Genomic DNA, 14,741 nt, shown 5'->3' on the forward strand with positions numbered 1-14,741 from the left:
ACAGATAAAGCAAACAAAGAAGCAGTAATCTATAGGTGGACACAACTGAAACAATGTGCTAGCTGTAGTAACGTCTGTTGTTGTGATGAGAGATTCTAAGTTTGACAGTTTCATCAAACATTTATGTAAAGTATAAAATATGCCTGCTGAAGAGTTCAAAAAGCAGAACTAACTTCACAGGATGTGAGCAATCACAATGTATCTCATGTCACAATGTATTTCATGCCTCAGTGGTTTCAGCCACAGACAAAATAGGTATCTAACTTTCTGACATGCAGCTCAGCTTGTTTCCTGTTTCCTTAGAAGTTCAAGCTCAGTGTTTATGTGGTTTTTAGTAGCTCATAAAGAACAGAACATAGAGAAGTTTTACTAAGTTTGTAAACATTTGTGTTGTAAATGAAAACACAACATATCTGACATGGACACATCCACTAAAAGAACAACAAGAATTTTCTTTGATAATGATTAATATAATAATTTTCCTGTTATGTTCTATGTGCCACTGACTTCCTGAACAAGGTAGAGGTGAGACAGAAAATACTTTCTGATTTAGCGGAAGAGAACATCATAACACGATGACTTTCTCCGCACTCTGCCTCATGTTCTGTAAGTAGCATCACTTTAGTATTTATTTATTACAACATTTAGCCTCCAACTGTCTGTTAGCATTCCTTAGTAACATGTTTAGCTGTTTCCTTTATAGAATAATCCAGTTTGTAACCATGTTCCTCTTAAATATCCACTTAACAATCTCAATAGCCAAATTATATCTATGCGATCCATTCGAACTATTTTACATTGACTAATGTATATATTATTTTATTTTCTACCAAGATTTGTCAATTTTCTTTTGTTTGAGGATTCGGCATGATGTAGGAGCTATTGTTTCATCAATAAAATACATTTCATTTATACAAAATGAAACAAACAAAAAAGACAAAAACTGCACTTTTATCTGCAAAACTGTTCCAATCCCCTGAGTTGTGGGTAAATTATTTGGTTCAGAGATGCACAATTTGATTTAGGACAGATTGTGGTTATTGACCAAAGTTGGAAACAAGGTTACTTTTTTAATGCAATGTTGCATTAAAACTTGCATTAAAAGTGTCATTATTTACAGACTACTGCAAAGTTGATATTTTAAATGGATTTTTTATGCTTTTAATGATTGTTAATGACCAAAGTGATAAACATTTATAAAGACTCCTTGTTCATAACAGGCGTTTTGTCATATTTATGACAATGTCATGCCAGTCTTATGTACACCTCTTCAAATAAAGTGTTACCAAAATAACATTTATTGCAACTTTGGTTGTCGACGCTTGAGTTTGCAGTATAGTTTACTAATCTGTAAAATCCTTTTAAATCTCGACTAAAAACCCACCTGTTTAGGATTGTATCTGAAATGTAATCAATTACAAATTTATTGATGGAACCTGATTTAATGCTGTGTTTTGATTGTTGATTCTATGTTGCTTTGTGTTTAATCATGTAAAGCACTTTGAAATGCCTTGCTGCTGAAATGTGCTATACAAATAAAATTTGGTTGATTGATTGATTGATTGATTGATTGATTGATTGATTGATTGATTGATTGATAATCTTTCCACCTGTAAAGATAGAAACAAAACAGGCACACAATGTATTTATACAAGTTTTTAAAAGTTGTCTTTTCCAGTTTTGTGTGATTATTTTTTACTGTAGTCGTGTTTTTGGCAGGAATTTTAGTTTTAGTCAAGACATTTTATTTATAATCCAATTTGATTCAACAAAATTTTAAAAAAGATTACATCAAGTTTTACTTTAAAAGAGTATCAGTCTTTACAAATTAATTTGAATAATTGATGGTAACAGGAAAATTGATTATTCAAAAAAAAAAAAGGTATTTATTTCTGGGAGCTTACTTAACTGCAATCAACATACACATGTCCAAAATATAAGTAATGGATGAAGAACATTTATGTTTAACTTTAACTGTTCTGCAAGGGTAATTAAGATGCATATTATTTATAAAACCGGACACAAAACCCCGGTCTATTTTTAACTTGTGAAAACCTTCTAAACCAAAGGAACGACAAACATCTCTTATTATTACACTCTGATCAAAGTACAGAGAAACTCTTGAGGTGTTGAAAAATTAAATTAATAAGGCATTGAATACTGTAAACACTGTACTGGGTCTTTATAGCAAATTAAATAAAACAACAAAAATATTTAACAACATGGTTTGTGCAGTCTTCCAACAAATACAAACAAAATTGCATTAATGTTTCTATTTGTACTAGTAACAATGACAGGTAGGGAATGCAAAATGTGTCTAATGACCTCAATTAAATGTGAGGAAAGTGATTCTCTCTAAAATGACTCTTACTATATTTCAGTGAATGAGGTCACATGAAATGCTAAAGACCCTCTCAGCAAATCCCTGAGATGCTAGAATGACCAAAAGGTCTAAGGCAACAGAATCTCCCCATCCAGGCCCAAATTCAAGGGAATTATTCTGGTTTATAGGCTGTAACAGATGCTGCTTGAAATTATTCACTTCCTGCATAACCCAAGACTTTGAGAGGCCTCTCAAAGGAACTTTTGTTTTGCTTTTTCTTTAGCCTCTCTTGGAATTATTCTTCCTCTGCTCTGGCTTCTCATCTATCTGTACAACTGGTGGCACAAATGAGCAATGCAATCTCCTCTTCCCAGAAGTGGCTCAGTTTGCTCCTCATCATTTTTAAGGATTTTTTTCAGGTGACACAAGCAAACAAACACTTTAGGGGTAAAAACTTAATCAGTGTGATCAAGAAAGCAGCTGAACCACTTGTCCATGTTTGCCTTCATCTCCTTTGCCAAGAAAACTAAGTCCTTGAAGTTGGGATCCTGGTTATTAGAGAACTCAGATAAGTGACCCTGCAGGTTAAGAAAGGAGGGCAACACCCTGGATAAAGACTGCATGTTAGTCCGGAACATTAGGGTATGCTCACTGAAGAAATAAATAAATTAGAGCAGTCAACTTCTGCCACTCACTTGGCTCTAAACAGTCCCATCTCATCCCGTTCAGGACCTGAACTATTGAGTCTTTGGTTTGGAGACTCAATGACTCCAAATCATTGAGTCTCTCAGTCGAGGTTGTTATGCCATATTTTATCACAGTTAATGTAGCTGCAGGAAATGCTGAGTTTCCACCAATGACCTGAGGATAAACGTGACAAGTAGTCTAACTGCCCAGCAGTGAGTCAAAACTGGCATCTTTCTGGATCATATTCACCACAACTTGTGGCACATGGGGTCCTATCCATGGCTACGAACCCAGATAGAAAGAACAAAGATAGAAAAAAGGAGATTTAATTAATCTTACAATTGCTAAAAGTGACTATAACCTCCATCCATCCATCCATCCATCCATCCATCCATCCATCCATCCATCCATCCATCCATCTTCTTCCGCTTATCCGGAGTCGGGTCGCGGGGGCAGCAGCTTCAGAAGGGAGGCCCAGACTTCCCTCTCCCCGGCCACTTCTTCCAGCTCCTCTGGGGGAATCCCGAGGCGTTCCCAGGCCAGCCGAGAGACATAGTCCCTCCAGCGTGTCCTGGGTCTTCCCCGGGGCCTCCTCCCGGTGGGACGTGCCCGGAACACCTCACCAGGAAGGGGTCCAGGAGGCATCCTGACCAGATGCCCGAGCCTCAACTGGCTCCTCTCGATGTGAAGGAGCAGCGGCTCTACTCTGAGTCCCTCCCGGATGACTGAGCTTCTCACCCTATCTCTAAGGGAGAGCCCAGCCACCCTACGGAGAAAACCCATTTCGGCCGCTTGTATCCGCGATCTCGTTCTTTCGGTCATGACCCAAAGCTCATGACCATAGATGAGGGTGGGAACGTAGATTGACCGGTAAATCGAGAGCTTCGCTTTTTGGCTCAGCTCTCTCTTCACCACGACGGACCGGTACAACGCCCGCTTAATGGCAGAACGCTGCGCCAATCCGCCTGTCGACCTCCCGCTCCCTTCTTCCCCCATTCGTGAACAAGATCCCGAGATACTTAAACTCCTCCACTTGGGGCAGGACACCCCCCCCTGACCCGGAGAAGGCACTCTACCCTTTTCCGGCTCAAGACCATGGCCTCGGATTTGGAGGCACTGATCCCCATCCCGGCCGCTTCACACTCGGCTGCGAACCGCTCCAACGAGAGCTGCAGATCACGATCTGATGAAGCCAAAAGGACCACATTATCTGCAAAAAGCAGAGATGAGATCCTAAGGCCACCAAATCGGATCCCCTCAACACCTTGGCTGCGCTTAGAAATTCTGTCCATGAAAGTGATGAACAGAATCGGTGACAAAGGGCAGCCCTGGCGGAGTCCAACTCTCACCGGAAACGAGCCCGACTTACTGCCGGCAATGCGGACCAGACTCTGACACTGGTCATACAGGGACCTGACAGCCCGTATCAAAGGGCCCGGTACCCCATACTCCCGGAGAACCCCCCACAGGGCTCCCCGAGGGACACGGTCGAACGCCTTCTCCAAGTCCACAAAACACATGTAGACTGGTTGGGCGAACTCCCATGCACCCTCCAGGATCCTGCCGAGGGTGTAGAGCTGGTCCAGCGTTCCACGACCAGGACGAAAACCACACTGCTCTTCCTGAATCCGAGGTTCGACTATCCGACGGACCCTCCTCTCCAGTACCCCGGAATAGACCTTGCCAGGGAGGCTTAAGAGTGTGACCCCTCTATAATTGGAGCACACCCTCCGCAGGACCACCACCCCCGTCTGCCAATCCAGGGGAACTGCCCCCGATGTCCATGCGATATTGCAGAGTCGCGTCAACCAACACAACCCTACAACATCCAGAGCCTTAAGGAACTCCGGGCGGATCTCATACACCCCCGGGGCCTTGCCACTGAGGAGCTTCTTAACTACCTCGGCGACCTCCTCCCCAGAGATTGGAGAGCCCAACCCAGAGTCCCCAGGCTCAGCTTCCTCAATGGAAGGCATGTTGGTGGGATTGAGGAGGTCTTCGAAGTATTCTGCCCACCGGCCCACAACGTCCCGAGTAGAGGTCAGCAGCACACCATCCCCACTATAAACAGTGTTGGTGCTGCACTGCTTCCCCCCCCTGAGACGCCGGATGGTGGACCAGAATCGCCTCGAAGCCGTACGGAAGTCTTTCTCCATGGCCTCTCCAAACTCCTCCCACGCCCGAGTTTTTGCCTCAGCAACCACCTGAGCCGCATGCCGCTTCGGCTGCCGGTACCCATCAGCTGCTTCCGGAGTCCCACAGGCCAAAAAGGCCCGATAGGACTCCTTCTTCAGCCTGACGGCATCCCTCACCGAAGGTGTCCACCAACGGGTTCGAGGATTGCCGCCGCAACAGGCACTGACAACCTTGCTGCCACAGCTCCGATCGGCCGCCTCGACAATGGAGGCACGGAACACAGTCCACTCAGACTCCATGTCCCCCACCTCCCCCGGGACATGTTCGAAGTTTTGCCGGAGATGGGAGTTAAAGCTCCGTCTCACAGGGGATTCCGCCAGACGTTCCCAGCAGACCCTCACAACACGTTTGGGCCTGCCAGGTCTGACCGGCTTTCTCCCCCACCACCGGAGCCAACTCACCACCAGGTAGTGGTCAGTGGACAGCTCCGCACCTCTCTTCACCCGAGTGTCCAAGACATACGGCCGCAGATCCGATGAAACGATGACAAAGTCGGTCATCGAACTGCACATATGGACACCCTTATGCTTGAACATGGTGTTCGTTATGGACAATCCATGACGAGCACAGAAGTCCAACAACAGGACACCGGTCGAGTTCAGATCGGGCGGGCCGTTCCTCCCAACCACGCCCCTCCAGGTCTCACTGTCGTTGCCCACGTGAGCGTTGAAGTCCCCCAGCAGAACAAGGGAGTCCCCAGGAGGAGCACTTTCCAATACCCCCTCTAAGGACTCCAAAAAGGGTGGGTAATCTGAACTGTCGTTTGGCCCGTAAGCGCAAACGACAGTCAGAACCCGTCCCCCCACATGTAGGCGGAGGGAGGCTACCCTCTCATTCACCGGAGTAAACCCCAACGTACAGGCGCCGAGATGGGGAGCAACAAGTATGCCCACTCCTGCCCGACGTCTCTCACCCTGGGCAACTCCAGAGTGGAAGTATGTCCAGCCCCTCTCAAGGAGACTGGTTCCAGAACCAGAGCCGTGCGTCGAGGTGAGACCGACTATTTCTAGCCGGAACCTCTCAACCTCACACACTAGCTCCGGCTCCTTCCCCATCAGAGAGGTGACATTCCACGTCCCATGAGCCAGTTTCTGCAACCGAGGATCGGACCGCCAGGGTCCCCTCCCTTGGCCGCCACCCATCACACAGAGCACCCGACGCCTTTGGCCCCTCCCACGGGTGGTGGGCCCATGGGAGGGTGACTATAACCTACTGTTAGGTAAATTGTATTTTTAGTAATTATCAAATATTTGTTGTATCATGTAGCCTTGTAGTTACATTTAGATAATGTTTCTGTGTGTTAAATAACTTTGATTCTATCCTGAGATTTCCTGGGAAATAGGGGTGACAGCTACTCTCAGCAGCTGTTGCCCTGCAGGACTTCCTACAAGACAGAGGTGTTAATTGCTCCCAGCAGAGTTTTACATGCCTGACAATAAACTCTGCTCTGTGCTTCTTTGTGATACAAAGCCGTTGCTTTGAAGCTATGCAACGTGTCTTATTCGACGCCGTGCCTGGAGAAAGAAAGATTTAGAGTATAGATAACATGTGTCTAGACTAGTGAATGTTATTTAGCGCTGCAACCATATGATGAATGCTTTAACCCCACCCCATAGGGTTGCAGCGCCCCGTGTGACAGGGTTTCCTGAAATCAATAAAATAGAGGAGCGGGAGATGTGTTTTCCAGAGCGGTTGGAGATTTGTAACTGGAAGCACATCTCTGTCTGCTCTCCTCGCGAGAAACAAAGAATCTAACTCTCTTGTCTTTCTTCTGTTTTGTTTAATTAGGTATTTAGACCTGACACCTACCATAAATAAATGTGACTGACATACTGAAAGTGTTTATTTAAAGCAAACTGAAATAATTTGCCTTTGATCTCGTCTAACTACTTCAGAGTCTTTGGTTTCATTCTTTTCAATCTATCTTCAGAAATATTTATTTCATCCACTCCATTAGTTTTGAATGCTGCACTCATAATGATTCCATTATTAGTTATGAACATCAGTTGTTTGAGTTGTGGTTTACTAAATAATGTTATCATTGTTAACAAAAGCAGCATTGCTTCATTATAAAGCCAATTATTATCAATCATGTGAATCCAAACTCTTTGCTCTTTACAGCTCTTTGCTCTGCAGCTACACTGACTGTCACTCCCGACCGATCCCAGTTCTTCAAGTACGACCGAATCACTCTTACCTGTGTGACAAACTCCAGTGGCTGGAAAGTGATGAGGACAATAAAGAACAACCCTCTTCAGAAATGTCAGTATGGTTGGGCAATCCCAGGAGAATCCTCCTGCATCATTGAGGATGCTTATCCAACTCACACCGGCGAATACTGGTGTGAATCTGAGCGAGGAGAACGCAGCAACAGGGTCAATCTCACTGTTACTGGTAATGGACATGCATCTTGTTTGAGTTTACTCTAAGTGTGGTTAATTTAACATTTTTAAGTTAATATAATTCTTATAAAATGGTTTTCATTTCAGGTAACAATGTGATCCTTGAGAGCCCTTCACATCCTGTGTTTGAGGGAGAAAATGTGACACTTGGTTGTTCCTACAAGGAAGACAAAGATGATGACACATCCACCTCAGATTTTGAAGCTGCTTTCTACAGAAATGATTTATTCATTGGGAAAAAGAAACCAGGGAAAATGATCATTGAAGCAGAGGAAGGTTTCTACAAGTGTCTCCATCCTTCTGGAAGACAGTCACTGAAGAGCTGGCTGGCAGTGAGAGGTGATGATTTACTGCTTTGATTCATTCAGGCTGTCAGAACTCAGTTACCTTTAAGAAAAGGTGGATTTTAGTTAAAATATTTAAACAAAATGCAAATCTCAGACTCAACCTATGATTCACCTCAGTCTCCAAAGCGTTGCCTCCAACTCACACACTAAAGAAGCCTGTTTTTCTTGGCAATATTCTTTTATTTTAGTAGATATTTGCTGAAATTTACTGAAAGTTACATTTGTTCAAATTACATGAAAGTAATGTTAATTATCCTGTAATAATTTTCAGAAAATTTGGGGAAAATGCACATTTCTTTTCAGTTTATGCCAAAAAGTAACTCAAAAAGACACTCCAACAAGGTCCTTTAATAAAAGTGTAATTTACCAATAAATCATTATTGGCACTGACGTTTTCATGCCTTGATCCTACAAATACATAAACAGAAAAATATTAAACCTATCGGTTCTAAGTTCAATTTATTTATATTTGTCTAAATGTTGTTTCAAGGCACTTTATAAAAAAATAATTTCAATTCAATCATGCAGACATTCCAATTGATCCTAGCTATCAAACATTATGATATGCTCAATTAATTATTCAAAACAGTTTAAAAAGTTTCTGTCTAAGGAAATCCAGCAGGTTTCTTTAGATCGACTTTTGCAGGCCAGTATAAGATGAACATCTCTGCAGACCAAAAACACTCAGTCCTCAGCACCATCCTGCTTCTTCAAGTTGCATTGTTGCTCCAACACACCTGAATCAATAACTGGCTCATTACCAAACCAGTTCACAGCTGACTGACTGCTGGTGAGGGAATTCAGCTGTTCGATGCTGGTCTGCTGGAGTAGAAATGCATCTAAAAGTTGCAGAACCACAGCTCTTCAGGACTGGTTCACACACCCCTGGTGTGCACAAACTTGCTGGATGAACCTGATTCTGGTTCTTCCATTTTGTATTGTGATTGAAAATTTTATAGCTATTGTTTATTTATTTTTTTGCTTACAGCTAGAGTTCCCCCCACAGAAATTTATCCTCCTTCTCCTCCTTCTGAACCTGGTGTTCCTTGGATCAGAGTGATTTCTGGCATCGTGCTCTTCATCCTCTATAACATCATACTAATCTTATGTGTATACACATACCGTAAGTGGGCTCGAGGTAAGTTATTATAAAATATTCTAGTAATGTTTTATAAAACAGAAAATTCTTGTGAAACTGTTTTCTGTCCTAATTTAACAATGGCTGTTATTTCTGCTCCTTTTATCCTGGAATATCCACGTGTTTTACTGAAAATATTCTAAAATAAACGTCATTTTGAAAATCATAGATCTGTAATGAAAACAAATGGATTCTTCCTTAAAGGGATTTAAATATTGGTGTGCAGCTTGTACTCTTTTAACCACTGGTCAGTAAATCTTTAGTTTCTGCTCTCCTCTAAGTGAATCTGACAAACATTAGAGCAGTGGGAGGATTTGGCAATGTGGCTGTAGAGACCAGTTAAAGGAAGTGAGGACAGAACAAGATTTTTCAAAATAAAGTAAGACGTGATTCTGATCAAGGTAACAGTCATTTAATCAGAGCAATGCAGAACTTATATACCACGTTTTATTTATATATTTTAACTACATTATGTAATTACAGCTGTGAATATTTACTGTTATCTTACCAATTGCTAAACATTCAATTACTTTTCAGTTCAATTCAGTTTATTTTCTATAGCATCAATTCACAACTAATGTCATCCTGACACACTTTACAAAAATATTTTTATTGATCCCAGTTATCAAACTGTATGGGGAGCTCAGTTTATTGTTGAATTAGTTTTTTATTTCACACACACGCCCACACACACATTCCTATAAACACCCCAACCCTGAACTCAGTATTTCCTTTGCCCCAGACAGAGGAAATGAAATTTCATTGTGGTTACACTGTGACAGTAAAGACATTTGGAGTTTTAATCTTCTCTAAAAAGTCAAAAGTTTGAAGATCTTAGCACTGTAATTATCCTGACTGTGAGTTTTTGTCCTGTGAGTTGAAATTAAACAAGATAATCAATGTGGTAAACATGTTAAATCTGGTTCTAATCTGGTGACTTTAGTGGTAATGGAGGATTTTAAGAAGGCAAAAGATAAATAAAATGTAAATTGGTGGAATTCTTGGGAAAGTAATTGGTAGCAATCATTTAACATGCTACTGTCTCTTAATTATTGAAGTAATTTATTAAATTTCAGAATTTCTTACATGTTAGTAATTGCTGTCCTTTTTTCTTGCAGCCAAGACTGATATGAAAAGGAGAATTGCTGATCATGTTTTGGTGAACTGAAGACAATGAAGACAAAACAATTTATCATCTGTATGTTGAAGCAAAAAGAAAAATAAGATGAACAATATTAAAAGTATAGAGGAATGTAATTTATTCTCCCATTCAAGCCAGATTATTACAGTATTTTCATTTTGATCTCAGACTTTAGATAATAGGAATCTTTAAACAGCTTGTTAGTTAAAAATTAGGAACTTTGGGACGTTTAACATCTTTAATAAGCTTAATATGAGCAAAACATTTTACCTTCAGATGTGAATGTAATAATTATTCATGTCATTCTGACTCATTGTGTCATTCTGAAATGTAAATGCAAATATTTTAAGTTCCACAACCATATATGTGGAAATATTACAGAATAATATTCAAACAATATTTTACATATAACATATTCTATATTTTAGATATATAAGCATAGAATGTTTTGTTCTGTCTCTATGTTGTGCAGATGATCATGTTGCAGCTTAATGTAGCTTCCAGAGCTGCAACATGAATATTTCAAACATGTTCAAATTGATTTGATCAAGAACAAAATATCTATAATCATTATTGCATCTGTTAAAATCATGTGTGTAGCAATCATTTATTTTCCTTTTGATACTTATAGTACATGCACAACTGTAGAATAAGCTTATGCTTGATTTTGTATTCTTAAGAGCAATAATCTTTACTCATTATAGTTTGCGCATATAATTTGCTAAATGCAGTTAGAAAACAGTGTTAGTTGAATTGGACTAAAGACTCAAGCAACTACTTAATTTGCTTGTGCCTTAGGCCGGCTTGCCATCCTTTTGCACTTATATTTTTACAGTATTAAGAGATTGTTTTGTAATTTGTTTTAAATGTTTTTATTTTTTGCTTAACTAAAATGTAAAAAAAATAAAATAAAATTACGATCTCTGGATTTTGTGTTTGTGTTTTGGTTTAGTTTCTGTGTTCCTTAGTTTCTATTCTTTAAATAGATCTGTCAGGAACGGTGTGATGAAGGTGGTGAGGCAAACGCTGTAGACCCAGGTTGAGATGATTGATGGTAGTTTTAATGATAATTAAAGTCAACACAGTCCAAAACTAGTCCGAAAACACAGGCAGCACGACTGAGCGGAAGCCAGGGCTTAACGCCGGTAGCAACTGATTTACAAATGGACACAAGAAGGACTGAGGGCACATTAGACAAGGACCCGACAAAGACACAAACACACAGGTGGTAATCAGGGAATGAGAAACACCTGGGAGTAATCGAGGGGAGACAGGACAACATGGAGACACAGATACACAGGAATCTCAAAATAAACACATAGAAAAACACGGAACATGACAGTACCCCCCCCTCAAGGGCAGCTACCAGACGCCAAAAAAAAAATCAAAAACATAACAAGGGTGGGCGGAGGGGCGCTGGACGGGGGGCCAGAGTCCAAAACAACAAAAAACGACCCAACGGAGTGGGCGGAGGCACAGGAAGAGCCAAGATTCCAAAATCTAACAAAAAACTACCCACAGGGTGGGCGGAAGCACAGGAGGCGGAACCCATGGGGAAGGTCCGGCAGGCGACCGCGGCGCTGGAGGCGATGACGAGTCTGTGGAGGAGCACTGAGAGGCGAAGTCTCTGGGGCCGCACTGAGGCGGCGATGAGGGGCCTCGGGAGGAGCACTGAGAGTCTCGGGAGGAGCAATAAGGGGCAGAGACTCAGAACTGGAACTAGGGAAACACCCACTAACTGGGGCCGGAAACGCCTTCAGCCGAGCTGCCTGTTGGCCAGATGCCAGGCGGGCCGCCTGGAATCCCATCACCATGGGAACAATGGCTGGAGCAGTCTCAGGAGCAGGAGCAGTGACGAGAGGTGGAAGATCCGGAGCTGCGGCGGCGAGAGGCGGAAGATCCGGAGCTGCGGCGGCGAGAGGCGGAAGATCCGCTGCTGCGGGCTCTGGAGGTGCTGGAAGCGCTGGTCCCAGAGACGCTGGAGCTGGACTGGTGGAGCGAAAGTCCGGCTTGGGAGGCAGAGGGTCGCCAGCCATGACGGCTAGAGCTGCCTCGCGTTCCCACTCTGCCTCCCGCTGCAGCTCCACCAAACCCAGCAGACGGAGGTGAGCGGACCAGTCCTCCAGCACTAGGAGAAGCCTGATGGCAACTCCGAGGCGTCTATACGCAAAATATGGCTCGGCCATAATATCTCTGAAGTCTTTGATGTTTTTCCGTAATTCGTTCCATCGAGGTGTGTTCATGTTGATGTATTCCTTTTCTAGTTTATGTTCCTCACCGTCGTTCTGGTCGGGTCCTTCTGTCAGGAACTGGTGTGGTGGAAGCGGTGAGGGAGATGCAGCAGACCCAGATGAGATGAATGATGGTTGTTTTAATGAAAAATAAACGTCAAAACAGTCCAAAAACAAGTCCAATAACACAGGCAGCACGACTGAGCAGAAGCCAGGGCTCAACACCGGTAGCAACTGGTTTTACGACTGGACACACGAAGGACTGATCGCACATTAGACGAGGACCTGACAGAGACACAGACACACAGGTGACACTAAATACACAGGAGGTAATCAGGGAATGAGAAACACCTGGGAGTAATCAAAGGGAGACAGGACAACACGGAGAAACAGAGACACAGGAATCTCAAAATAAACACATAGAAAAACACGGAACATGACAAGATCAGCTGTTTCTGTTTTCATTTGCTTCAATCTTTTCTTAGTTTATTTCCCCAGTTATCCAGTTATTCTTTAGTGTTATATACATTTCTGCCAGTTTTTTTCTTTTCTCTCTCCTCACCATAAAAACAAAAGACTTTGTTGGTTTATATATTTACTTGTAATTGAATATCAACTGGGATGTGGAAACCAGTTGATAAAACAATACTGCTTAGTTTGTTTTATTAAATGATACTTTATGTACACAATGTTATCTACAAAGTTCACATTTACTTTTCATCTGATATTAAATAAATGGTACATTTATCATTTGAACGACTGACACTTTTAGGATCAGTCAGAATGATTTCACTGAGCACTAAAAACAAATGACACATAATCCAAATCAGATTATGATCACAGATAATCTAAACTTTATCAGAAACTTTCTGGTTTTCCCTTTAGTCGGGTGGATATGCTGTCACACCTGTTAGCAAATTGTCAACAGGTGTGACATCTTTTCTTCTAGTTGTTTTAAGTAAAGTTTATCTTATCTGTATTAATCTCAAAGTACTTAACAACGTTTTGATTTGACAAAGTGGATAATAGTGAGGTTAAAAGGCAGTAACACAGATTAAAGAGAACTAACATTAAATAATCTTTAACAAACAAAGCATAAAATGTAACACTTCTTAAACACTAAACCTCTTAAGTACTGGGATATAAGTACTGGAAGAAGGCAGGTCTGTACATGACGACCAGGAACAACTGGCTGTGCTGCAGTTACTTACAACTGTTCATGTCCTGCAGCAGGCAGACGTTAGACGTCCTGTAAATACAGATTAAATTGAATCAAAATGAAAAATGGCCGCTATTTTTAAGTTGTGTTGCTGTTTCAAGCATTATTACAGTGGGTGAGGTTTATTCACAAACATTATTGCTAAACTCAGAAATTGTAAGATAAATAAATAAAACCAAACTTATTTTCTAAATCAAGTACTTGCTGAAACATTAGTAAACCATTTATAAATGTATCAGTGAGGAGTTTGTTCTGTCTAAAGTGAGCCGTTGTTTTTCTTGTCAAAGCGCCAAAGGGTGCGCCGCAGGTTTGAGTTCTTGCATAAGCCTGCAGGTAAGCAGAGATTAAACGTTGGTAAACCCAGTAAAACCTGAAAGACAAACTTGTTTTCCATCAGCTCCATTAGCTCCTGTTGAAACGTTGATCCAGAAACAACTTCAATCTCAACCACATTCCAGCTAAATATGTAAAAAAGGTCAAATTTGTTTTCTGTTTGGGTGTGCTCAGTGGTAAGGCATAACTGAGCACACTGTTTGAAGCACTAATCTGACTGGATACTTACCAACCAAAGTGAAGCTACAGAGATCTCTGGTTACAGAAAGATCCCAAACACAGATCACATCATTAAACTACAGAGCATCAGATTTTACTGCAAAACAAAAACCTCCAGTAGAAAAATAAAGAAAACTCTAGTTTTTCATTTCAATACATTTATTCAGCACAGCACTATTTATTAACATTTACTCATTGTTAAATATGTTATATTCTTTTTATTTTTAATAAAGTAAATAAAAATATTTAATATCAAAGAAGACATTTTTTTCCACTTTCTTAAAATACTGTAATTTATTTTCCCTCTGGAAGGAAACGGTTCCATCACAACTTAGATTTCACAAAGATGAGAACAAGGGTCAAAGGTCAAATATCCAACAATGCTCTTGTTTCCAGAGTTTTTCATGTTTTTACCATCAACCATCACCAAGTTAAAGGTCTCTAATTAACCCAGAGGATCAATGTTCTACCAATAAACCTGCCTACTTGATGAACCGAACATCAT

General features: G+C 41.5%; 1 protein-coding gene and 1 long non-coding RNA gene across 3 annotated transcripts in view; one reads left to right on the top strand and one right to left on the bottom strand.

The window, feature by feature from the left end:
* The window catches only part of LOC116732074 (Fc receptor-like protein 4), a 45,248-nt gene extending 34,587 nt beyond the window's left edge, over positions 1-10,661 (top strand). Inside the window, exons 1-5 of one of the 2 annotated variants that reach the window (XM_032582013.1) lie at positions 428-606; positions 7,328-7,600; positions 7,696-7,947; positions 8,944-9,093; positions 10,212-10,661. In XM_032582013.1, the coding sequence (XP_032437904.1) occupies positions 576-606; positions 7,328-7,600; positions 7,696-7,947; positions 8,944-9,093; positions 10,212-10,261 (756 nt within the window). In that variant the 5' untranslated portion in view covers positions 428-575 and the 3' untranslated portion in view covers positions 10,262-10,661. Of the gene's footprint in view, positions 1-427; positions 607-7,327; positions 7,601-7,695; positions 7,948-8,943; positions 9,094-10,211 lie in introns of those variants that run through there. The other variant, XM_032582014.1, reaches the window with a different exon arrangement.
* Positions 10,662-10,818: 157 nt separating this feature from the next.
* On the bottom strand, positions 10,819-14,435 carry LOC116732084 (uncharacterized). The gene is made up of 3 exons (XR_004341705.1): positions 14,423-14,435; positions 13,110-13,113; positions 10,819-10,923 (listed from the first exon to the last, which is right to left on the bottom strand). It is a non-coding gene; the product is annotated as an uncharacterized LOC116732084 (long non-coding RNA).
* Positions 14,436-14,741: the final 306 nt, after the last annotated feature.

The sequence above is a fragment of the Xiphophorus hellerii genome, chromosome 14, assembly GCF_003331165.1.
Source record: "Xiphophorus hellerii strain 12219 chromosome 14, Xiphophorus_hellerii-4.1, whole genome shotgun sequence".
Classification (NCBI taxonomy): domain Eukaryota; kingdom Metazoa; phylum Chordata; class Actinopteri; order Cyprinodontiformes; family Poeciliidae; genus Xiphophorus; species Xiphophorus hellerii.